The 25,471-nt window shown below is 44.9% G+C and overlaps 1 protein-coding gene across 4 annotated transcripts; it reads left to right on the top strand.

Annotated features, from left to right (window-relative positions):
- Positions 1 to 9,113: 9,113 nt before the first annotated feature.
- Positions 9,114 to 24,728, top strand: SEC11C (SEC11 homolog C, signal peptidase complex subunit). 4 transcript variants are annotated; one of them, XM_079995151.1, is made up of 8 exons: positions 9,114 to 9,215; positions 12,723 to 12,776; positions 16,194 to 16,303; positions 18,169 to 18,318; positions 19,471 to 19,590; positions 21,106 to 21,163; positions 21,629 to 21,705; positions 22,607 to 24,728. In XM_079995151.1, exons 2-8 carry the CDS (start codon positions 12,735 to 12,737, stop codon positions 22,644 to 22,646), a joined length of 597 nt encoding a protein of 198 aa, XP_079851277.1. In that variant the 5' UTR covers positions 9,114 to 9,215; positions 12,723 to 12,734; the 3' UTR covers positions 22,647 to 24,728. The 4 variants fall into 4 exon arrangements, with proteins under 4 accessions (XP_079851277.1, XP_079851276.1, XP_079851275.1 ...); XM_079995150.1 differs by having other exon boundaries at positions 9,124 to 9,241; XM_079995149.1 differs by lacking the exon at positions 9,114 to 9,215 and having other exon boundaries at positions 12,694 to 12,776.
- Positions 24,729 to 25,471: the final 743 nt, after the last annotated feature.

The following is a 25,471-nucleotide window of genomic DNA, read 5'->3' as shown; positions in this document are numbered from 1 at the left end:
GTCTGCACTGACTGGCAGCAGCTGTCCAGGACATTCAGAGGACATTCCCGGTCCTACCTGCAAATGCCAGAGCTTGGACCTTCAACATGCAAAGCACATTTTTTACCCACTGAGCTGCAGTCCCTCCCCCAGGCAGGCCTTAGGACATGGCCAAACCAAGGCCATGTCCTCTTCCCCAGCCCTTGTTTGGTGACAGCTCAGTGGTTGAGCATCTGCTTTGCATGCAGAAAGTCCCAGAGTCAATCCCCAGCATCTCCAGGTAGGACTTGGCATGTCTTTGTTGTTCATCTCTTTCTCACTCGAAAGATGCCATCCCTGTTCTGAACCAGCAATGTGGATGGATTCTTATCCTAACTAGCCGCAGGGGTGCAAAGTCATCAGAGCAATGAGACAAAGGTTAGGCCTGATGGGAAGGTAAGGAGAGGGGAAACACAGCAAAGGTAGAGGAGAAGGATAGGGAGGAAGGATGTAGAACAGGCTTCCTCAACCTCGGCCCTCCAGATGTTTTTGACCTACAACTCCCATGATCCCTTGCTAGCAGGACCAGTGGTCAGGGATGATGGGAATTGTAGTCCCAAAACATCTGAAGGGCCGAGGTTGAGGAAGCCGGATGTAGAAAGTCATGGTCCTCTGCAGTCTGTTGGGGAAGGGCACTGGATATCAGCAATAGGCCATGCGCTATCACACAGTTCTCATCTGTGTCAATGGTGTTTTGCCTGCCGAGGACAGACCTGTGGCTTCACCTCCTTTATTCAAAGAAAATCTGGGGTATTATTATTATTTCTCTTATTCGCAACTCCGCCAGCCACACAGCAGGCTACGTGGTTCTCCAGCTGTCATGTGCTGAAACTCCATCAGCCTCCTGGCTTCTTATCGATGCCTCGTTAATCCCCCACATTAAATATCCAGAAGCGTAAGTGATGCATTCAGTATGTACAATGAGAGCAACTGATAATTGTGGGTTTTAAAAACATTTGACTTGGTTGTATGTAAAATTGAGGATTAAAATTTGGCGAAATGTGAAGGGTGGGTGATGCTGGGAGATTGGCAGCGTTGGGGGGGGGATGTATATTATATATTTATACAAAAAATATTCTAGGGGTTTTATTTTCACCCTCTGCATGCTGCACCAGTGAGGCTGAGTTGTTGATTACTGGGGCCAGATGTCAGACAGCAAGGTTCAAGGCCATGTTAGGGAGGAATGTGTGCACGGTATTTTGTCTGGGAAGAAGCAAGATCTGTTTTTCTCAGGCAAAGTGTTACTCAAGAGGTATCAGAAGGAAATGTTTGAAAATTGTTGAACGACTATTATCGATAGATAGAAGAGGATTTGCTCTACTCGATTATTTAGAGGACAGGTTATAACAATGTATAAAAGCAATAGCAAAAATTGGTAAATGAACAGGTGGCGCATAGGGAGAAGGGATGAATGTATTTTGAAATGCTAGTTGGAAAAGTTATTTTATTGGGGGCAACAAAGGAGGGAGGAGAATAGAGGGGACATCTGAGGTGGGTGGGAAGTCAACTTTTAAATTTGTATTGAGTTTGTATTAATTTGGTGACAACTTGTTAAAAGTTATGGAATATCAATAAAAATAACTAGCAAAAAATGAATTGGGGAGACACAAAGTAAAGCCAGCAGTTTTTGTTATGCATGTAGAGTTTAAAGCTTGTACACCAGGGGTGTAAAACCTCCGACCCATGAGTTTCTCAGGCTTCCCCATTTGGCACACTAGGATAGTTTGGCTGTGCCACGCCAACATGATGTCATATATGATGTCAAGTCTGGGGCAGGGCCTAAACGTGGCAGGTTAAAAACGAGGTCTGCAGGCACTGCCAATCATGTATATACTGCTGAGAAAAACAAAAGTTAAAGGCAAAAGAATTAAGAACGAGCATCAGTGGGCCATGGTAGGGGAACATCGGATCATCAGCGCAATGTCACTCAATGTCATAGTGACATTAGATGATTGACAGGTGACAGCACCACCCACCTGTCAAAAGTCACCTTTGAGAAACAATTTCTCTGCACCGCTGGTATTCCACCCTGGTTCGGTGGCTTGGAGTCATGGGTAAGGGCCTTCTTTTACATTGTTGTTGTTGCTGCTATTGCTAGTAATAATATTTCTAGCAGGCCTACAACAGTTCAAGCAGCCTGCTTGGGTCTCTCTTTGCTGCTTCTGTAAGCTTTACCACTAAAGGCCCAAGCTCTGCAGATGCCCCTGCCCCTTTGATCAATACCTATTCGAAACTGAACAGCTTTGGGGATTGCAGATCGCTTAAAACTGTCTCTCGTCCTACAAATATCGGCTCCATTCACAGCTTCTGCCATGCCCACTTCTCTGAGGTGCTTCCAGTTTCAAATGAATCCATGGTTTGCACTTTTCTCGTAGTGCTCTGTGGTGGCTGTGACTTCTGACACCATGTGCTGTCTTCAGCTGTGCATGTAGAAACCGAGTTAGTGGTTAAAAAAGCTTTATTTCAGGCGAGGCCTGGGCATAGATCAGTCACCAAGTTCTCCAAACAGGTGACACCTCTCCTGGAGCAGTTTCTCTTAAAGAGGGCAGACATTTAGTTGATGATACATACATTGTTGTTGCTGCTGTTGTTGTTTAGTCGTTTAGTCGTGCCCGACTCTTCATGACCCCACGGACCAGAGCACACCGGGCACTCCTGTCTTCCACTGCCTCCCACACTTTGGTCAAACTCATGCTGGTACCTTTGAGAACACTGTCCAACCATCTCGTCCTCTGCTGTCCCCTTCTCCTTGTGCCCTCAATCTTTCCCAACATCATGGTCTTTTCCAGGGAGTCTTCTCTTCTCATGAGGTGGCCAAAGTATTGGAGCCTCAGCTTCAGGATCTGTCCTTCCAGTGAGCACTCAGGGCTGATTTCCTTCAGAATGGAGAGGTTTGGTCTTCTTGCAGTCCATGGGACTCTCAAGAGTCTCCCCCAGCACCATAATTCAAAAGCATCAATTCTTCGGCGATCAGCCTTCTTTATGGTCCAGCTCTCACTTCCCTACCATGAACCAGGCACTGGACATCAGAATTAAGACACCAGCTGTGCCCTCATCCTACTAATCTGAAGACAACGCAGAAAGGAGAGGAAGGGAGACCAGGTGGTAAAGGAAAGTGACATTTAGGAGTGATTTAGTAGTAGGATTATCGCCAAGTATCAAAAGGCTGGTGTGAATTAGAGAGGACACTCCAAAGGTTTATAAGAAATGGCAATATCGATTTAAGGGCAGGCAATAAGGCGATACGGTAACACTGTATTTGATGTCCATTTTACATGAAGCCTTCTCAAGGGATATTTCTTTAATGGCAAAATGATGACCGCCTGCTGCGTGTTTAACATTGCAAAGAGTAGAAAGGAATATTGAAACGAAGGACGGAGTAAATCAGAAGGAACGGCAAAAAACAAGATAAAACAACCTGACTGGAAACGGGCCCAGTGGAAACATAGAGAATAAATACCACATAAAACAGAGGACACTTCGTCTCAAGTCGGTGCTTCAGCTATGGGCATGCCTTAGTCATCAAATGCCATAGCACTGTTGTTTCTTCAGGGTTTAGATGCGACTCTGCAGAATGACTCCCTTTCTTCTGGCAAACAAGTTGAGAACAGATTGTCTTTTCACAATCAGATTAGGGTAGTCATATCCTAGTCCAGAGAACACCAGCAAGGCACCCGGTGGGGGGCAGTGGAAGCTCTTGAGATCTTCCCCTGGTACCCACACATGCTGTTAACCAGGAGGTGGTGAGAGAGGTGAAAACGACATAGAACTGAAGGAGGAAGTTGGGAGAGAGACACTCTTTCCTACTTCCTTGTTATGTACTGAGTTGAATAGGATCCAAAATGCAGCAGTCTGATTGGTCCTAGAAAATTGGATTCAGAATGCAGAGGTCTGATTGGTCCAATCCAGCTCCAGGTGGAAGTGAATCCGCAACCTGATTGGCCTACAGGATAATCCCGGAATTAGCCAATCATGTGGGGCCCATTGTGTAAATAATGTATATAAAGCAGACATTCTGGGGGAACTTCCATTCCTCCTCACCACTACGAGCTGAATAAAGAGCATGAAATCCACTCTCGACTCCGAGTATATTTCATTCCTCTTTCACCTCCGTGTGCATTTTCAAGACTCAGATTAATTATTTTATCCAAATCCCTTGGAAAAGTGATCTATCCAGAGTCCTGCTAGCCTCATCCCTAATCTGCTTCATAATCCTGAGGTTTATGCATTGCATTCCTGTTTCTGCCTGTACAGATCTGTTTGGAGCTAACAGGCGGCATTGCTTGGGAATATAGTAACAGGAAATTATTCTGGTTGCCCTTTTCTGAACCCCCTGCAACTTTTCAATATATTTTTTGAGGTGAGGAGACTCTCACCCCCACACCATACATTTAAAGCACACATACTACTCTGTCAGGGTTCCCCCCCCAAAAAAACTGAGAATCCTGGAAACTGTCGTTCACCGAGGGTGCTGCCCTCACAGAGCTACAATTCCAGTACCTTTAACAAACTACAGTTCCCAGGATTCTCTTAAAGGGGTATAAATGTGCTTTAAATATATGGTGTAGACATGGCCTCAAATAATCAGACTCTCCTCTCTCCCTCCAAATCTGACAACCAAGCAAAAAAATTCTGATTTATTTATTTGCTTACACATACAGTATACACGCACCAGTTTGTGTCAACTAGTCCAATGTTGTTGTTGTTGTTTTAAAAAAGAATTAACCCACAGGGGTCTGTTTTCTTCCATTCAGTAGGTAACTCTTATTCCTCATTTGGAAAATACGGGCCAGTTGCTGTTCTAGGATTTTGGCACCAAGCAGTGACACACATCAGTGGAAATGCCGCACAAACGGTGGATAATAAAACACAGGCATCCACCCTTACTGAGAAGCTGGAGGAAATTGTATGGAGGTCAGGAGAGACCATTTCTTTGTGTTTCCAAGTTGGGAACAAAGTGCTCTTCCTCTGTAACGCAAGGCTTTTCGAAGACAGGCTGAACATGCTGCATTTTCGCAAATTGCTCTTACAATAATGAGAAGCTGAGTCAGACACCGTGTACCTTGGACTAGTGTTCCAAAACTGTTGTGAAAATGCTTGCACAAGAGTTTTACACAATGCTCCTACAGTTGAATTCAGCAGCTGTTCTCGTGTGGCCACATCAGCAGGCAGATGAAACTTGTGATTTAATGTTCACTTTCTCACACATCTCTTGAATGCTTCAAGGGCCCAAAAAATGGCACGAAACCATCCCAGTGGCTCCTGGAATTTCTGTGTTAAAGTAAGTTGCCATGCAATAATGTAGCTGGAATGGACTAAATAGCTGTCTGACGCCTACAGATCTTGCTGGACTACAATTCCCATCATCCCATGCTAGATGATGGGGCTGATGGGAGTTGGAATCGGACACCTGGGAGATCACAGGTTCCCCACTGCTGATCTAAACCCACCCATTGAAGTAAAGCACCCGCTCACCATCAGCTCCTCCACAAATCTGTTAGCCAAACTCCGGCGGGGGCCATATCATAGAATCATAGAATCATAGAGTTGGACGAGACCACAAGAGCCATCGAGTCCAACCCCCTGCCAAGAAGGAAACACCATCAGAGCACTCCTGACATATGGTTGTCAAGCCTCTGCTTAAAGACCTCCAAAGAAGGAGACTCTACCACACTCCTTGGCAGCAAATTCCACTGTCGAACAGCTCTTACTGTCAGGAAGTTCTTCCTAATGTTTAGGTGGAATCTTCTTTCTTGTAGTTTGGAACCATTGCTCTGTGTCTGCTTCTCTGGAGCAGCAGAAAACAACCTTTCTCCCTCCTCTATGTGACATCCTTTTATATATTTGAACATGGCTATCTTATCACCCCTTAACCTCCTCTTCTCCAGGCTAAACATGCCCAGCTCCCTTAGCCGTTCCTCATAAGGCATCGTTTCCAGGCCTTTGACCATTTTGGTTGCCCTCCTCTGGACACGTTCCAGTTTGTCAGTGTCCTTCTTGAACTGTGGTGCCCAGAACTGGACACAGTACTCCAGGTGAGGTCTGACCAGAGCAGAATACAGTGGCACTATTACTTCCCTTGATCTAGATGCTATACTCCTATTGATGCAGCCCAGAATTGCATTGGCTTTTTTAGCTGCCACATCACACTGTTGGCTCATGTCAAGTTTGTGGTCAACCAAGACTCCTAGATCCTTTTCACATGTACTGCTCTCAAGCCAGGTGTCACCCATCTTGTATTTGTGCCTCTCATTTTTTTTGCCCAAGTGCAATACTTTACATTTCTCCCTGTTAAAATTCATCTTGTTTGTTTTGGCCCAGTTCTCTAATCTGTCAAGGTCGTTTTGAAGTGTGATCCTGTCCTCTGGGGTGTTAGCAACCCCTCCCAGTTTGGTGTCATCTGCAAATTTGATCAGGATGCCCTTGAGTCCATCATCCAAGTCGTTGATAAAGATGTTGAATAAGACCGGGCCCAAGACAGAACCCTGTGGCACCCCACTAGTCACTCTTCTCCAGGATGAAGAGGAACCATTGATGAGCACCCTTTGGGTTCGGTCAGTCAGCCAGTTACATATCCACTGAGTGGTAGCATAGTCAAGTCCACATTTTACCAACTTCTTTACAAGAATATCATGGGGCACCTTGTCAAATGCCTTGCTGAAATCAAGGTAGGCTACATCCACTGCGTTCCCTTCATCTACCAGGGCTGTAATTCTGTCAAAAAACGAGATCAGGTTAGTCTGACATGACTTATTTTTCAGAAATCCATGCTGACTATTGGTGATCACAGTATTCCTTTCTAGGTGCTCACAGACTGTTTGCTTAATGATCTGCTCCAGAATCTTCCCTGGTATTGATGTCAGACTGACTGGGCGGTAATTATTTGGGTCCTCTCTTTTCCCCTTTTTGAAAATAGGGACAACATTTGACCTCCTCCAGTCTGCCGGGACTTTGCCTGTTCTCCAGGAATTCTCAAAGATGACTGCCAGTGGTTCTGAGATCACATCTGCCAGTTCTTTTAATACTCTTGGATGCAGTTCATCTGGCCCTGGAGACTTGAATACATCTAAACTAGCCAAGTATTCTTGTACTATCTCCTTAGTTATTCTGGGCTGTGTTTCCTCTGCTGAATCATTTGCTCCAAATTCTTCAGGTCAGGCATTGTTTTCTTTATTGGAGAAGACTGAGGCAAAGAAGGCATTGAGGAGTTCAGACCTTTCTGTGTCCCCTGTTTGCATTTCACTATCTTCTCCTCTGAGTGACCCCACTGTTTCTTTGTTCTTCCTTTTGCTACGAATATACCCATAAAAGCCTTTTTTTGTTGCTTTTAACCTCTCTAGCAAGCCTGAGTTCATTCTGTGCTTTAGCTTTTCTGACTTTGTGTCTACACGTGCTGGCTATTTGTTTGAATTCCTCTTTGGTAGTTTCCCCCCTTTTCCATTTTTTTGTACACATCCCTTTTTAATCTTAACTCAGTTAAAAGTTCTTTAGATAGCCACCCTGGCTTCTTTAGGCACCTTCCATGTTTTCCATATGATCTGCATAAAGTTTATTCCAGAGGAAATGCAACAAAACAACTCTTGCAAGTGAGCCAAAGCACACGATGTAGGCAGCATAGCTGTCAACTTACAGATTTGAAAATAAGGGACAGCAGCCTCGAAAATAAGGGATCAACAGCCAAAATAAGGGATTTTCAGAGCACAGGTATGTTCAACTTCTGAGCCCCTCTGAGCCAAAGGCAGAAAGCCCAGCCAGCAGCCAAACAAAGCCTTAAGCGGTGGTTCCCACAGCGCAGCAACCCGGCAAAGGGGATGCAGCAAGGGAAACCACCGTCACCTCTCCGCTGGGAAGCGCTGAGCAAAGGCGAGTCCCCAGGCAACGCGGCCAATTTGATCGGCACAAGGCATGCAAGCTCCATCCCCCCAGTCATTCTTAGACTCCTTATTGGGTGAGCAACGCAGCCAAGCAACACAGTTGGAGCCTCCCTCCTCCCTGGCCAGCAGGGAGGGAGGGAGAGGAGCTGCTTCCTTTGAAACCCGGGAAATTTAAGGGACATGATCAATAAGGGACAGCAGCGGGACACGGCACTGGGATAAGGGACTTTCCCGCCAAATAAGGGACAGTTGACAGCTATGGTAGGCAGTCAGTGTGTGTGAGAGAGCTTTAGACTGAGGGGGGATACATTTACATTTCTCTGTCCAGGCATTGGGACTCTCCACAGGCAATACACCTCACCTGTTGTATTTTGCACCCGCCCTTGAATGTTTTTTGCCTGGCTGTGTCGTCTGATATGTTCACCCACAACTTAACAAGAGGGTTGTGTGAATGTGGAGAATCCACCTGCTGGTGCAAAAGCGAAATTCACATTTATTGAAATTCACTCGTTTTTAGCCTTTGAACAGGAAAAAAAAATGGTTCTCCACCCGCGATGTAGGGAAGAGAATAAGGCCCAAACAGAAAACTCTCCAGATTGCAGTTTCTGGTCATGCCTAGGGAGGTGAGCGTGTTTGAGAACTAGCACCTTGCATTTTATATTTGACACCTCACTATCAAACGCCTTCTCACTCTAACCCCGCCTCCTCCACCAGCGTCATTCATATCCGTAACGCTGATTCTGCATCTCCATTCTAACACGGCATCCTTCTTAGCCCCGCCTCCAAATCCCAGCGACGGCTCAATTTGCCACGCCTTTTTACCGCTCGCTTACCTCCTCTAAGCCCCGCCCCTTTCTTTTCCCCTCTCGCCAATGAACGACGTCCACGGTTTAACAGACTCTCTCGAATGCTTAGCCGTCCAAAGTACCGCCTGACGCGAGCACCCGAATCCGCTTCCCTCGAACCCGAGTCGAATTGGTTCAGCGCGGAGGCCCTGTATCGTGGCTGGTTTTTGTTTTTTTTTAAATAGAATACAAAAATAAGCCTCAACTCTCCTCCCTCCCTGTGACAAAATATCGGTGCTTTCAGGCACTAGCGCGGCCGCCAAGACAGTAAACGCGCAGCTGCATTCTGGGAGACGTAGTTCCCCAGGTCTCCGCGGCTGCACCGGGATCGCCGCGAGAGGGGAAAGGGGCGGGACTACAATTCCCAGAAGCCTGCGCGAAAAAGCGTGAGCCCTGTGCCTTGTCCCACCTGGGCCAGCTGCTCTGGGGAATGTGAATAGTCTGCGGCGGCGGCGGCGGCAGGAGGCAGCTGCTGTGAGTAGAGGTCTCGCGAGCCCCTCTCGGGTGGGGCTCATTTGGGGAAGGGGCTCTAGGAGAGGGGCTTCTTCCAGCAGAGCCTTGGCCCCCCTTGCTTGGCGACCCTCCTTACCTGCTGGTAGGAGGAGGGGGGACACACACACACACACAAATAGAGGGTCTAAAGGGTATAATTGCCAGGTTGCAAATAAGTAGGCTTGCTTTTGGAACTCAGTGGAGGCTGGGGGGGGGGGCTCGCAGTCTTATATATCTATATTTGCACTGTTTTCAAAAACGAATTATTATTATTATTAATAATAATAATAATTAAATTTACCAGTCGCTTTATTTTGCAACCCAAAGTTGGTCCTTGGGATAGCTCAGTCGGCAGAGCATGAAACTCTTAAATCTCGGGGTCGTGGGTTCGAGTCTCACATCAGGCAAAAGATTCCTGCATTGCAAGGACCAGCTGACCCTCGTGGTCCCCTTACAACGCTACTTTTCCATGATGCACCCCAAGCGTATATGGGGGTGGGGTGTTGCTTTCCCCTGCTCCTCCTCATGGTGCTTTGTTTTGGGCTGCCAGTTGGTTCTGACTCTCCAGCCTCATCGTATGGCGTCTGGACATCACCCTGCAACAAAGGGTGGGCAGGGAAGACTTTTGCAACTCATAGACTTGTAGGGGTAGAAGGGGCCAGGAGGCTCATCTCGTCCAGCCCACTGCAGTGCAGGAATCTTATGCCCAAGGTGGGTCTCGAATCCAGTTCCCCGAGATTGAAAGTCTCATGCACTACCCTTTGCTCTTGGTTGTTTTTCATTTCCTCTATAGGAACAGCTCTGCCAGATCAGGCCAGTGGCCCATCCGGTCCTGCAGCTCGTTTTCACATTATCCAACCAGATTCCTGTGGAAAACCAGGGAGCAGAACCATGAGCACAAGAGTATTCTCTCTTCCTGTGGTTTCCAGTAGCTGCATTACTTCCTCCATCTGTGGAAGTGAAGCATAGCTATTGTGACCAGTAGGAATTGATAGCCCTCCCCTCCATGGATTTTTTCCAATCCTCATTTAAAGCCACCCAAGTTTGTGGCTTCCCTGTCTCCTGGGGGACAATGGAGGACATTGTTCATGCCACCCCCTCTCTTGCCACACGCTGCTGCAAGGGTGTAAAGGCTGAAGAATACCTAGTGTGGTTCGAGAGGCATCAGATAGACATCCTTGAACTGTTAGTCTTGCAAACTTTGATGTGTGAGTCCAAAGTGATTTCCGCTGCAGTTCTCTGCTGCTAACTTAAAATGTTGGAAAGTATGTGCTAACTTCTTAGATTATAAGGATAGGGGAGGCCAGAGCTTAGTGGCAGAGCATGTGTGTTGCAGGCAGATGGTTTCTCGGTCCTTGGCATCTTCAGATAAAAGGAGCTTAAATAACAGGTCGTGGAAAACCCCTGTTGAGATGTTGTCAGACTTGTTAATACTGTCCTAGGCTGACCAAGCACCTCCAGTTAAGATACCCCAAACCTGGGAAATTGAAATGAGTCTGCATTTTGTACTACATGCAAGGTGCATTATTCTTTTGTAGTAATTTTGGAAGCAGATATTGTGTGATTTGTGAGGTTTTCATACATATATCTGTTGAACAGTATGAAGTTCTGGTTCCTTAGCAACCCTCCTGCCTTGCTGGCCTGGTGTCATGTCAAGTAACACATGAAATGCTTCTGCCAAAAACCAAACACTTAAAGAAAATATTGTTGTTGTTAGTCGTTTAGTTGTGTCCGACTCTTCGTGACCCCATGGACCAGAGCACGCCAGGCACTCCTGTCTTCCACTGCCTCCCACAGTTTGGTCAAACTCAGGCTGGTAGCTTTGAGAACACTGTCCAACCATCTCGTCCTCTGTCGTCCCCTTCTCCTTGTGCCCTCCATCTTTCCCAATATCAGGGTCTTTTCCAGGGAGTTTTCTCATGATGTGGCCAAAGTATTGGAGCCTCAGCGTCACGATCTGTCCTTCCAGTGAGCACTCAGGGCTGATTTCCTTCAGAATGGATCGGTTTGATCTTCTTGCAGTCCATGGGACTCTCAAGAGTCTCCTCCAGCACCATAATTCAAAAGCATCAATTCTTCGGCGATCAGCCTTCTTTACGGTCCAGCTCTCACTTCCATACATCACTAGTTGCTTCTAAAGGGGAAGTGTAGTAGTTAAGAAACTGAGTTATGAATTGGGAAGCCTGTGGTTTGAATCTCGCCTCTGCCAAGCTGGTGTCCTTCCAGATGTGCCATACTACAACTCCCAACAGCCATGCTTGCTGTGCCTGATGGGAGTTGTAGTCTGACACATCTGGAAGGAAGGGCACCAGGGTGGTGAAGACTAGCATAGGTGGTCTACAGTATGAGGGCTAATGATACAAGATTCCCTGAAAGGTAAGTCAGTAAGTACTGCAGCTAGATAATGCCCGTGATGCCCTTTGAGCAGTTGAAAGCAACAATTTATTAAAGTTGGCTAGGGGTGTATTTGAAGGCTGGGGAAGCTGTGGCCCTCCATGTTGTTGGACTACAACTCCCATCATCCCTGACCATTTGCCATGCTGGCTGATGGGTGTTGGTGTCCAAAAAGATCCGGAAGGCCAAAGGTTACATATTCTTATTCTAGGTCTCCCCATACAATTGATACCAGAACAAGGGTTGCAGTTCAGTGTTCACTACAACCTAACCATACTTTTTGCCCACATCCTTTCTGTGAAAGATACACCTGGTAGAATTCACAGCTTTGCACTTCAACCTAGTTTAAGAAAAGGGGACACGGGTGGCGCTGTGGTCTAAACCACTGAGCCTCTTGAAATATGATTATGACTGTGACATGGTTCTATGAAATAATGATATTGGAAACTGCTGCATATAATTACTAAGAAATTCAGATGGAAGAGATTTGAGGAAGTCAAATAATATGTTTATGAAGATGGATTTTAATTAATTAAGTGTTATTGTAGTGATGATTTGTTTTATTTTGTGTTCTATATACTTTTTTCTTTTTTCTATTTCTCTCTTTTCCCTTTATTATTGTTAATTTTTTCTTTTGCTATGTTTATGTATGGAAAATAATAAATATTATTGTGAAATAAACCACTGAGCCTCTTGGGCTTGCCAATCCAAAGGTTGGTGGTTCAAATCCACATGACAGGGTGAGCTCCCTTTACTCTGTCCCAGCTTCTGCCAACCTAGTGGTTCGAAAGCACACCAGTGCAAGTAGATAAATAGGTACCGCTGTGGCGGGAAGGTAAACAGCATTTCCATGTGCTCTGGCTTCCATCACAATGTTCTGTTGTGCCAGAAGCGGTTTAGTCATGCTGGCCACATGACCTGGAAAGCTGTCTGCAGACAAATGCCGGCTCCCTCAGCCTGAAGCAAGATGAGCGCCGCACCTCATAGTTGCTTTTAACTGGACTTAACCATCCTGGGGTCCTTTACCTTTTACCTTACCTTACCTAATTTAAGAATAACATTTCTCTTTCCTTCTTTCTTTCTGTTATTGGCTTCTCAGAAAGCTGCAACCATGGATATATTTGGTGACCTGCGGCGAATGAACAAGCGCCAGGTAAAAGAAAAGCACAACTACAGTTTGTCTTGTTGCCTGCAAGACCTATATATGTATAAACCTTTATAAAAGCAGTTGTATATTGGGAGGTTGTAGACTTTCCTTCATTGGAGGTTTTTAAATGGAGGTTGGGTCTATCAGGGATTCTTTAGTTGTGATTCCTGTCTTGTTGGGGGTTGGACTGGGGGTTCATGATGGTTGGCTTATTCCTTCCGAGAAACTGAGTACAGCTTGCTTAGACTGGTTCTGTTATCTCTTCTGTCACGGTCATGCTGACTATAATAATAGGCCAGAAGGAGCCTGGGCTTCACTTCCTCTTTCAAGCTCTTTTCCTTCTGGTGTGGTGCTCTGTATATAGTGTTAAGGTTTAGTCTTATTTTAAGTTTAAGTTAAGTCTGCTGCAACTGGATTTCCTACGGACAGTGCCAACTCTGAATGTATTGGATTTGTGACCATTATGCTCATTTGCCTTCAGTAGCAGTAAAGCTCTGCTGGATGAAATACAATTGCCTCTGGTCTATTTTCTGAGAATCCTGCAACGTGTTTAAGTTGTTACTCGGCTAACTATACAAGTACAGTATATGTATTCCAAACTATACATTGGATTCTACTCTGGATCAATATTGAGCAGAATTCCATGGCAGGTTTCTCATTTTGGAAAACAAGAGCTGAAAAGGGTTTGTTTTTCTACTCTTCAGAATTCCAGTTTCTTTCCTTTCATCCTCCATATTTAAAATCAGTGGGGTTTTGTGTTTGTTTCTCCTCACAGCTGCCCCCAAAATGTCTTAGGAGCAAATAAATGCGGACCCCGCCCCCCTTCAGCATACAGGATGCTGAGAGATAAAATGAGGAAGCCTGGAAGTGCTTGAGAGGAGAATGTTTTGATGGAGGAGAGTTGTGGGTTGTGTGCAAAGAGGATGTAGAACGCAGCTTTTCCTTTTTTTACATTTCCGGTCTCTCTTCTAGTGGGTGGGTGATTGATGAAAGGATGATTCATCCAACCCAATTGGTATCTTAAGAATGTATGTCAAGTGGAGCTTCCTTTTTGAGGTTAAGCAGTTATGACACTTCTTCCACCACCTGCCCAGCATATAATCCAAGTGTACATTTCACTCCCCACGACTTGGCTGGAGCTTTTTGTCAGCTTTGTGGCGTCATGGGGAATGTGGGGTGAGCCTCACAAGAGCTGTTGCATGACTGCTTCACTGCATGTCAGAATCACAGATCCACTTGAGCACCTAGTCTAGGGAAGGGCTAACTTATAGGAACACCAAGTCAGGCTGCTGCACCATTGAGCTTAGTATTATCTACACTGACTGGCAGTAGCTGGCCAGAGTTTCCAGTAGGGACATTCCCAGCTTTTCCTGGACATGTCAGGAATTGAACTGGGCCGTTCCAAATAATGTTTGCATTTGACTAAGCTATGCTCAGGATAGAATGATTGAAAGTGAATGGACCTCAGTTAGTCATCTCCATTAATTTCAGTGGGCGGTATCTTAGAGGGTGCAACAGTCAATTTAACCCACAAGTAGGAATGAACATATAAGCAGCAGATAACACTAAATAGATGAACATTTGAGACAAAAATGGGTGAAATAATAAAATATGCAACCGACAAAAGAATGCCATGGAGAGATGGACTGGGAAGTCTGAGGATAAGGGATAAATGATAGATATTGTATGATGTGTATATAAGTTGTAAAAATGCATAAGCAACAAAAACCAATAATTTAAATGGACGGTGTCAATATGAAGTACTTCTGCTAGTGCAAGATTTTCTTTTTGTGCAAAGAACTTCCTCTCCCCCTCCTCTCTCGGAGCCCTCACCAGATTTGCTCTGGAGGGTTGGGGGTAACTTCAAGAACAGTTTTTTTTGGGGGGGGGTGACGGCGTATGGGCAGAGGAGAAGGGAAGGTTCAGTTGTTTAGGCCCAAGTCCTTGTGCTAACGGAACTAATTCACTAGGCGCCACCCAATGGGTGGTTTTATATTGATTGATTATTTAATTTCTATACCATTTAATATATTTAAAATATCTCTAAGCGGTGGTACCCAAAAAAACTGAAGAAGCAGCAGACATCATGCAACAGACATCGTAAACAAAATATTACAAAAGCCCATGGTTACATATAAAAATGTAACAACAATAAAAAGTTTTATCTATAAATAGGTTATGCTATGCTTCTAATAGGTTGTGTTATATTCTGGATTATGTATGTTTTAATAGATTATGTCTGAATAGGATGAGAGTGTTGGAGATACGTGCAAATGTGTATGTGAATCCGGTCTTGGGTGTTTGATTTTCGTTGTTGTGTATACTGTGTATATACGGACAATGACAATAAATTTATCTAAATCTAAATCAATATTTCCTTTCTAACACTCCCTCCCTTTCAGCCACCATGTTCTTATCCCGGGTCCAAACAAACTCTAGCTCAGCTGCTTTATATTGTGTTGTGTTTTTCTCTCTCTGTGTATTTTTTTATAAAAAATACTGTATTATTTTAACTTTTGTGAGCAGAGTACATATGTTTTTGGGTGGCCACAATAAATCATGGAGGGTGAAGGTAAAAAAATGTTCTATTTTATCTCTCCCCCCCCCCAGCCTCTGCCTTTGAACAATTTTACCTGTTCTGAAAGAAGCCAGGAAATGAGGCCATCCTTTGGGTTCCTTTTGAGCACTGCATAGCTGCCTTGTGCAGGCAGGTGAAATCTGAGTGCCCTACTTTCCCCTCTGCGTTGATCTACTTTCCCCCTCTCTGGTGAGGGCGGCAGTGTTGTGGTCAGTGCACCCCCCTTCCCGGCAGTTTGTTTTTGATTGCCCTGTTTTGTGCAACCCCGCCAAGCCGCCTGTTATAAAGGCACGGCGCCCTGGGGAGCCTTCACCTCTGTCGAAGAAGCTCGACGTGTGTCTGTTGAAGATAAAAGGATCCTACAGTATTTACATCTCAGAATGTGCCTCCCCTTTCCTTCCTGGAAGCAAACAGTCTCGACCGTTAATAGGTTTGGACTGCATTGGTTTGGTTCTTTCAAGACAAGCAGCTGTGGCCATTTATGTTTCTGTGCAGTATAATAATCTCCCCCCCTCCCCAAACATAGAAGTGGGGGTCACTGTGACTTGTAGAGCTGTAAAAGCACAAATGTGGGTTACTGGAGTCCATTCTTTCCAGGAGATTCCCTTGCCCTGGCGCCTCCTTTCATGCTTGCTTCCTTGTTCCTTAAAAGTGTTTGGGCTCTGCCATTCACACCCAAGCTAGTTTTCCCAGCTCTTGAGCTGGAGCAATCTCTCTTAAGCCCAGTGCATTCTGTGCTGCTATAACATCAGGAAATGAGGACCCTGCTGGCATCTGTTGGCTTGCTTGCTTAATCTCAGGTTTTTGATCTGCTTCTTTCCACTTGTCTCTTCCCTCCCTTACAGCTCTATTACCAAGTCTTAAATTTTGCCATGATTGTGTCTTCGGCGCTGATGATATGGAAAGGCCTTATTGTTATCACTGGGAGTGAGAGTCCTATCGTTGTTGTGCTCAGGTATGCCTATGTTACATCAAATCCGTTGCTGGGTTAGCGAGTGACCCATAGCTTATGCCGCATTCCTCTCCTAGAATAGTATCTGCGGATCTTGGAAGGAGACCAGGATGTGTGGTTTCTGCAACTGTTGTCTGTCTGATGTATATCCTTAGTTACGTTTATTCAACCTGTGCATCCTGTACTACTAAAAAAAAAAAGTCCCAAAATTATTTACAACCAAATTAAAAAGTACAATAAAAATCACATAAGCTTGATTAAAAATAGATTTAGTCCCTGCCTATGGCATGCTCTCTGGGATGTGGGTGGCGCTGTGGGTTAAACCACAGAGCCTAGGACTTGCCGATCAGAAGGTGGGCGGTTCGAATCCCCGCGATGGGGTGAGCTCCCGTTGCTCCTGCCAACCTAGCAGTTCGAAAGCACGTCAAAGTGCAAGTAGATAAATAGATACCGCTCCGGCGGGAAGGTAAACGGCGTTTCCGTGCGCTGCTCTGGTTCGCCAGAAGCGGCTTAGCCATGCTGGCCACATGACCCGGAAGCTGTACGCCGGCTCCCTCGGCCAATAAAGCGAGATGAGCTCCGCAACCCCAGAGTCAGTCATGACTGGACCTAATGGTCAGGGCTCCCTTTACCTTTACCTTATGGCATGCTCTCAGTCAGTCATTTTATTTGTACGCTGCCTTTCCAGAGTTAAAACCATGCTCAAGGCTGCTTGCAACATATAAAAAAATACATAACTGCAAACACAACAAAAGTAGTAATAAACAAATGTAACATCAAGATGTACACAACCAAAATGAGCAATTTGCACATATATTTTTTTATTTAAACAAAATAAATAAGCAAAAAAAATTAACATCAGCACTCCCCCCCCCAACAAAAACCCCAAACAACACTGCAGCCCAAGAGTCTCTTCAGCAGCCTCAGCTTTTGTAGCTGGAGTCAGTCAGGGTCCTCCCCTCCCTGGCCAGGTGGGAAGAGTCCTGCAAGGCAGGGAGCAGGTTGAGCAAGGATTCCAAGTCTCACAGCCAAGGGAGACCTGCAAGACACTAACCCTTGTCGTCATTTCGTTTCCAGGCAAATACATTTGAAATGTATTTGGGCATTGTGGGATACAGTGCATCTTGGATTGTGAAATACGTCACCTGTCAAATATCAGGGTATGGCTTCAATAGCCTGTGAACATAACTGATTTTTCTTCAGTTACCACTGTAATAGTAATTTTTAAAGAAGAAATCTGGTATGTTAGTTACCAGAACTGAAACTGACACGGGGACAAACAGAAGAAGACACCTTCACCCCGGTATGGCTCCCCTTTATCACATACACAGCCCAACAGGACAATGCCAATAATCCACCAACAGCATACAAATCAATATGGCTAACTTGATCCAAAACACCCACCCACCTCACTCACACACAAAAACAAAGATCACCACAGCCAATCACAAACAAACAATCACATCCTAGGCCAACCCCAACCTCTCTCACCACCAAAGGAACACAAGTGAACAACACAAGCACGCTGACACCAAACTACATACATTAAGCATAATAGAAACACCGCTACCCCACCCCACCCCCATCCATCTCCCCTCCTTCCACCCTCCTTTCTTCTTTTTTTTTTCTTTTCTTTTTTCTTCTCCCCCTAATGCCTCAACAAATGAAATGGATTTGTAAAAATGTTACACGGGGAAAAAAAAAATAAAAAAACACGAGGCATTACCCTTACACTGTAAAACAAGAAAACCCTTAATAAAATATATTAAAAATATATATATATAAGAAGAAATCTGGTACCAAGCTTCCTCCCCAACAGAAGAATGATATCGACTTTTTAATTCCTGTTTCTCTTCTTCCCTTTATAGTGGCAGCATGGAGCCAGCCTTCCACAGAGGAGATCTGCTGTTCTTAACAAACTTCCGGGACGACCCCATCAGGGCCGGGGAAATAGTGGTTTTTAAAGTCGAAGGCAGAGATATTCCGATTGTACACAGAGTAATCAAAGTTCACGAAAAGTAATGGCAAAAACAATTCAGTGCTGTCACTTGCTTGGCTGTTAGAATGCAGAATGCTTAGAAGGAATGGAGATTTGCATTTGAAGTGAAATGGGGAGGGTGAACTGGGCAGGAAATACTTGGGCTAAATGAAGCTAAATGTACATTCCTTAATTTAAAAAAGGACGTATTTGGTGCATGTATGTATTGAATGAGTGCTGTCAATGCAGTCAGCCTCAGCTCTCCAAATTATTGGGTTTCGAAAGCACCTACAGTACTTTCTTTCACTCTGCAGCTGTTCAACCGCTTTTTAAAACATCAGCTCCATAAAGTGGTTTATCACAGAGGACTGCAGATGAAGGGGTTCTTTAATGCAAATGTGCAAGCTCTGGGAAAGGAGGCCATGGCCTTTTTGCTCATCGCCAGGCATTCTGCTGCTTCCCTGTACTGAGCTAAGCCATGGCTTGGCTTAGTGTGTGGTTCAAACCCAGGCTTGTGCTCCAGACTTAATCACGAGCTGAAACCAATGTTTGGAACATAGGAGGTTGCCTTACACCAAGTCACACTATTGGTCCATCTAGCAGACTTAATGTACACTGACTAGCAGCAGGTGCTGAGGGGTTCAGCCAGGGAGTTTGCCCCTGTGGTTTGCACCACCAGACCTTTTGGATCACAGCTTCCCTCTGCCCCAGCCAGCATGGCCAGTGATCAGGAATTATGGGAGTTGTGGTTAAATATATGGGCAGAACACAATCCCAGGCTGCTGCCTCTAGCCTAGAGAATGTAAGTCTGGTTGCTATTCCCTCAAAGCTTTTCTGAATTGAAATGACCTCTTTCTTGGACTCCAAATTTCTTGTTACTTTCCCATGTGCAGGTGCCTGTTTTCCAGATCAAGAAACACTCTTATTTCTCTTTAATCACATTAGGGCAGGCATCTAGTAACTAAACAGATAACTCTTTGTTTTGCCCAAAGTAAATTATTAACAGGCCAGGGAGAAATAGGTGCTTAGATCTGTCAGTAAGAGTCAGAAATGAAGGTCTCGATATTTATTAAAAGGCAACTGGAAGGGCAGGTTGGTACCTTATCCGTTCTGTTCCTGTTTTGCAAACGGTCTAATGGGCGACTTCCAGGTGTGGCTCCACAACGCGTTTGCCATCTTGTTGTTTTTGCAGGGAAAACGGCAACATCAAATTTCTGACCAAGGGCGACAATAACGAAGTTGACGACAGAGGCTTGTATAAAGAAGGCCAGAACTGGCTCGAGAAGAAGGATGTTGTCGGCAGGGCACGAGGGTGAGTGTGGCTGCAGGGTGGGCTGTGCTGCCCCTGAAATGAAGGGCAATAGGTGGAACAAACCTCTTTAGCAGGAGTGGGAAGCCTTTTTCAGATCACAGCCCCCGTTCCTTTCTAGGCTACTACCTGGGGGCAGGCAGGACCCAGAAGCAAAAGCGGCCAGAGCAAAAAGTATAATTTTTTTATCATTGTATGAATGTCTAGTTTCTACAACCATTTTCAGCCGTGGGCGGGTCCACCGTCCCTTAGACTGTGTGCTGGGCTGGACTATATTATTTTTTTGGGGGGGAGAACGAATTCCTATGCCCCACAAATAACCCAGAGATGCATTTTAAATAAAAGGACACATTCTACTCATGTAAAAACACGCTGATTCCCGGATCCAGCCCCCGGGCCTTGGGTTGCCTACCCCTGTTCTACATCCTCACATTCCCCTCTCCCTCCTGCACCCAGTCAAGCAAGAGGCATTGTCAGCATTCACATACTTATTTCAGCAATTGAAAAATACTCAGGGAGGGTTCAAAGCAGGGCTGGTAAGGAGAGCAGCCTGGGGATTTTCCTGAGGGTCAGGTAGAAAGGCCTGGAGGGCTGCATCTTCCTTCCCACCCCTGCAGCAGAGGCGTTCTGCATAGAATCAGAATGGACCTCTTAGGGTCATCTAGTCCAACCCCCTGCGATGCAGGAATCTCAGCTAAAGCATCCCTGGCAGGTGCTCATCCAATCTCTGCTTAAAAACCTCCAAGGAAGGAGAGTTCATCGCCTTCCAAGGGAATCAAACAGCTCTTACACTCAGAGACTTCCTCCTGATGTTGAGTTGGAATCTCCTTTCTTGTAACTTGAAGCCATTGGTTCGAGTCCTACCCTCCAGGTCAGGAGAATACAAGCTTTTGCTCTCCATCTTCCATGTGATAGTCTTTTAAGATATTTGAAGGTAGCTGTCCTATCTCCTCCCCATCTCCTCTTTTCCAGGCTAAACATGCTGTGTGGACTGTCCCCCCCCCACCCCCCCCGTGTCAGAATTTCTGATTTCTGTGGAAAAAAATCTTTCCACGCCACGTCTTAATTGCACTGCCGTATTTGCCTTTGCCCGTGAATACACCGCTCTCATTTGCACCGTGCAAAGCTTTCTGCAGTGCTACATAAACTATTATTTTTCTTGTGTGCATTTATTTTGCTCAAAACAGCGCTTGTCTCTCTGGAGAGAGGATGTGGGCTGTTCTGGGCCAACTGAACCCTGACTTCCAGGCCATTAAATACATTCAAATGGACTGTTCGTTTTTGGTCTTTATTTATTCTACTTTTTTCAGTTTTAGCTGTCAGATTCTCAAACTATACTAGCCAAAAGGGCTAGAAACCTTTTTCTCCTTTAATGGTGAATTCTGATACTTGAAGCTCCTAAGGCTTGCACCCGGTCTGGCTTAAAAAAATAAATAAAAATAAAAGCATAAAATGCTACATTAAGTTGAGCTATTTTGAAATGACTTTATGCTATTCTGTTTAACCTCCACGAATCAGATTTTTGCCGTATGTTGGAATGGTGACCATAATCATGAATGACTATCCAAAATTTAAGGTAAGTAAAGATTTAACTCTGGGGCCAATAACTTTTTTGGCAAAGAAGCAATTTTTTCGCCAACCAGTCTGCAAACTTGCATGAACAGATTCCCTGGTAGAGAGAAGATTGTGCTTGGAAGATTTTATCATGCCTACTTCCTTTTGCCACTAAAGGCTCATGTTTCAGATATGGGATAATTTTGGTCTGCACACAGTGGGTTCAATGCATTGGCGGATTTATTTCATAAAATTTATAAACCGCTTGATGGTAAATAAGAAAAACCAAATGCTGACGCAGCGACAGCCAGTATCATTAAAGTGAATGGGAATTGTGCAAAACTACCAATCGTCTTGTTGTGTAGCTCCTATTAATTTCAGTGGAGTTTGTGAAGCAGAGGTCCCTAGCACACGACTGTCAATGTACAAAGCTTCAATTCCCTGATTTTTTTAAAACTATACTCAAGGAAATGTTCGCCTTATGCAGATATCATTCCCGTTTCATATTTCTGAGGGCAGCATCTTGCTTTGCATCAAGGATCATGTTGGAGAATTTTTGCGAGCGTGAGTATTCAAATAGAGCAGTGTTTTTATTTTTCCTGTTCTCAAAACACCACAGAGAAAACTAGCCATGTGTCACATTTACAAATAAGCTTTTTATTCTTTTTTGTTTTGCTCAACAGAATGCTTTTAAATTCCCGACAATGTTGCTATAGGCAGTATTAAAATAAACCTTGCTTTTGTATAGCTGTAGATATAATTTCCACACATAATTAGTCATGCGGTAATACTGTGCGTTCTGTGACTCCGTTAGATTTCAGTTTTAATCATTATTTGAAACACACCAAGAGTCAAATATTAGATCTCTAATCAAGTAAGAATACATCTACATTCATAAGTATATGCACTCTTATTCAGAGCCCCATGTGCCCTCCAGTGGCGCCCAAAATTCCTGCTCCATTCACTTCAGTCATGAGTGCAGCTTCACTCACACATAGGGATGTACATAGAGTCTGGGTTTATACCTAATTGGAAGCCATGGTTCATTTAACCAGCCATGAATGAAACACATTGCTTCTCCAAAATTGGTCTGTTTCCAGCTTCTTCGTAGTTTAGTGAGAATCTGGTGGCTGAATCACTTTCAAGGATGGGTGTTGGCAGTTTACAAACCATAGTTAAGCTTTGGGCAGGATTTGCACATAATGCCGAACCATGGTTTAATAAACCATGGTTTAGTGTTATATGTGAACCAGGCGAGAGTGAATTACTCCACTGGAAGGGATATTAGCCAGTTGGGGATCCACGTTCGTTCACATTGCAGACAATTTCGGCCTATCCTTTGCTTTTCAGAAACTGGTGCCAGTGCTATTTTGAAAACTTATTCTGAAACAGGATCTGATTTTTGACATCTGAGATGCAAAGAGTTATGTTAGATACCAAAGTAATCTATATGTTTTGTTTGCAGTACGCTCTCCTGGCTGTCATGGGCGCGTATGTCCTCCTGAAACGAGAATCATAAAAGACTGAACACGGAACTGCCTTGCGCAACTCTTGAGCGTAGATATACAAAGAGATACTAATATATTTGAACCGTCCCTGTGTCTGTACAAAATATTTCATGGTCCGCAGACAATACTGTCCCAATGAATTTTCCTGTCCGTGCCACAATCTTAAAAACCCATTTTTTTGTGCATAAGTCCTACTGGTTGCATCTGAACGAACCTCTAAGTGTTCTTATAACTGGATTACAAACACTGTCCACTGGTATTTTGTTTACAATATTGTTTTGAGTTTCTTCATGTTTTCACGGTTGCTTTTCAGCAAGGCATATAAATGGGCAGAATGACTGGGGGGGAGGGTTCAATATCATGGAAATTTCAGCGCTCAGGGTGGGGCAGGGGGCTGGTTAAACGTTCCAGAACTAGGCCATCTAGGTGAAACAGATCTGCACTGCATGGATATGGTTGCTTGGAAGCATTTTAGACAGTAACTCAATGGTGTTTGAGTCTTGAGTTCCCTTTGGTTATATCTTAGCTAAGAAGCCCATTGATGCGGTTCTCCCTGTGCTGCTTCAACCCAGAGCTTCACTAGGTATTTTTGTCAAGCCACACATAGTTCATTCTTGTAAGTAGGTTCACCAAGTATTCCAGCATCCTATCACAATTCTTCTGATTATATATATATATATAATCTGCTGGACTGGGCTTGTCTGAGAAGAGCAGGTTTACAATCTTGGCTCTCAGTGGCTTGAGATGAGCTTGTGTTATTCTGTCATAGACGAGGAAGAGCCCCGTGCAGATTCATCGAGCTGGTTCTGCTCCTCCCTGGGTAGCGCAGTCATCTGCATCATTCTGCCCATGAGAACTTGGACCACACACAAGGTGCAGATGCATGAGAAAATTGTCACCAGTAACCAACCAGGAACATTCCTGTGTTTGAAGACACCCACACCGCCTTGTGCGAATTAGCAACAGATGCAGCTCACGTCTTGCAGTCTGTGATCCACGAGATCCTAAACCTCTGGAAGACTGATCAGGTCCACTCAAGCCTGCTGAGAAGCTGATGTGGCATCTCAGGATGTCAGTGTACATCACTGATCTCTCCTTCCCCCAGGAGTAAAACACTGGGTGAGGAGGATCAATATACATGCTTACTAAACAACCCAGAAACACCACATTCTGAGCTACATGACATGCAGTTGTGTACATCTTCTGCAGACTGCTATTTCTCTCAGGAGTAAGGGGAAGGAATCCCATAGTTTGGAGGACACGCCAAGGCCCATCTCTTGAGAAAAACCTGGATTGGGACCAACCAAAAGGTGGGGAACTTTTGGGTCACCTGGAACTCTTGGTTAGGCAAGATGTCACCCAAAACTAGGCAGTAGGACTGAGTTGGAAAGGAAAGGCAAAACGTTGCATCCACGAGGTAAAATAAAAGGCATTACCCAAACCAAGTTTTTCTCTTATGGACCAAAACTTTGGCTTTATAGTGTGGAATGTGATGCTGAGGTACGAGTATTATGGATTGCTCCAAGATTCACCTGTAGAAATTAATAGACCTGCAGAAATGTAGCGTAAAGAGATTTCTTGTGGGTGATTTAAACCTGTCCAACAGTTGTGGCTTGTTCCAAATCTCTCCCGGAAAATGCCATTTTGTATTGGTGCTCAGAATCTCCGATTGTTCACACTCTCCCATGTTAAGAGCACTCCTGCCCATTTTTGGCTTTTTGCGATCCCTTCATGGCCTTAGAGAAGTCACTTTAACAATGTGAATAATATTTGTGCGTGGTTTTATTTTATTTTTTTAATCTTGAAGAATACTTTTGCCTTTCTGCATAATCATGGTTATAAATGTTGTCCGCTCCACGAATCTGCCTGCCTTTAAAAGTAAAGAAAGTTCACTGTTACGAAGATTTGTAACATCTGTGTGAAAGGACCTGCAGAGAAGCGTTAAGTGAAAAGTGGAAGTTCAGCTGGGTCTTTGGGACATGGGACATAATAAATGTGGTGGCCCCGAAAACATCTCATTCATTTGTCTTATCATGCTATGCAATAATATCATTAAAGACTTGCTGTCTTGGTCTATGATTCACTGTGGTTATTCTCTCCCCCCCCCCCCATTTCTGCTGGAGTCATCTCTGCTTAGCTCTTTATGGTTGATGATGGTGATGATTCAAAAAGAAACCCAGTTACAGCCCCCTTCCCCTCCTCCCCTTTCTGTACTTTTAGGCCGGGGGGATGGACACAGAAGAGTCTTGCTTGTGGACTCCCCTTGAGTACATGGTCAGCCACTGTGACACCAGAATACTGGACGAGACAGGCCTTTGGTCTGGATCCAGTAGGGCTCTTCTTATAGTAGAATCATATAATTGTAGAGTTGGAAGGGACCCCAAGGACCATCTAGTCCAACCCTGAGCAGTGCAGGAATCTCAGCTAAATCATCTGTCACAGTCCAGCTCACAGGCGATCAAAGTCCTGGCAGGGGACCTCAGGACCGGGGGCAAGATGGTGCGGTGGGAGCAGGAACGGGAATCAGAAAGCCAAGAGTCTGAGGGTCAGAGAGCCGGGAGTCACGAAGTCAGGGGTCCGAGGATCAAGAAGCAAGGAGTCACAAAGTCAGGGGTCCGAGGATCAAGAAGCAAGGAGTCACGAAGTCAGGGGTCCGAGGATCAAGAAGCAAGGAGTCATGAAGTCAAGGGTCCAAGGATCAAGAAGCAGGGAGTCAAGAAGCTGAGGTTCAAGGATCAGGAAGCCCAAGGCAGGGAACATGTTGCTGTGCTGTGGCAAAGAGTTGAAGGGACATGTTGACCTTATAACCCTTCCCAGCTCTT

This window comes from Podarcis cretensis (assembly GCF_951804945.1).
Source record: "Podarcis cretensis genome assembly, chromosome: 11".
Taxonomy (NCBI): Eukaryota; Metazoa; Chordata; class Lepidosauria; order Squamata; family Lacertidae; genus Podarcis; species Podarcis cretensis.
Note: the sequence above shows the minus strand (reverse complement) of the source record. Positions and strands in the feature narration are given on the sequence as shown.

Coding starts and splice junctions, on each gene's coding strand:
- SEC11C (XM_079995151.1), top strand. CDS start 12,735: ATGGATATATTTGGTGACCTGCGGCGAATGAACAAGCGCCAG. Junction 12,777..16,193: donor GGCGAATGAACAAGCGCCAG/GTAAAAGAAAAG, acceptor CCTCCCTTACAG/CTCTATTACCAAGTCTTAAA. Junction 19,591..21,105: donor GTTGTCGGCAGGGCACGAGG/GTGAGTGTGGCT, acceptor TCCACGAATCAG/ATTTTTGCCGTATGTTGGAA.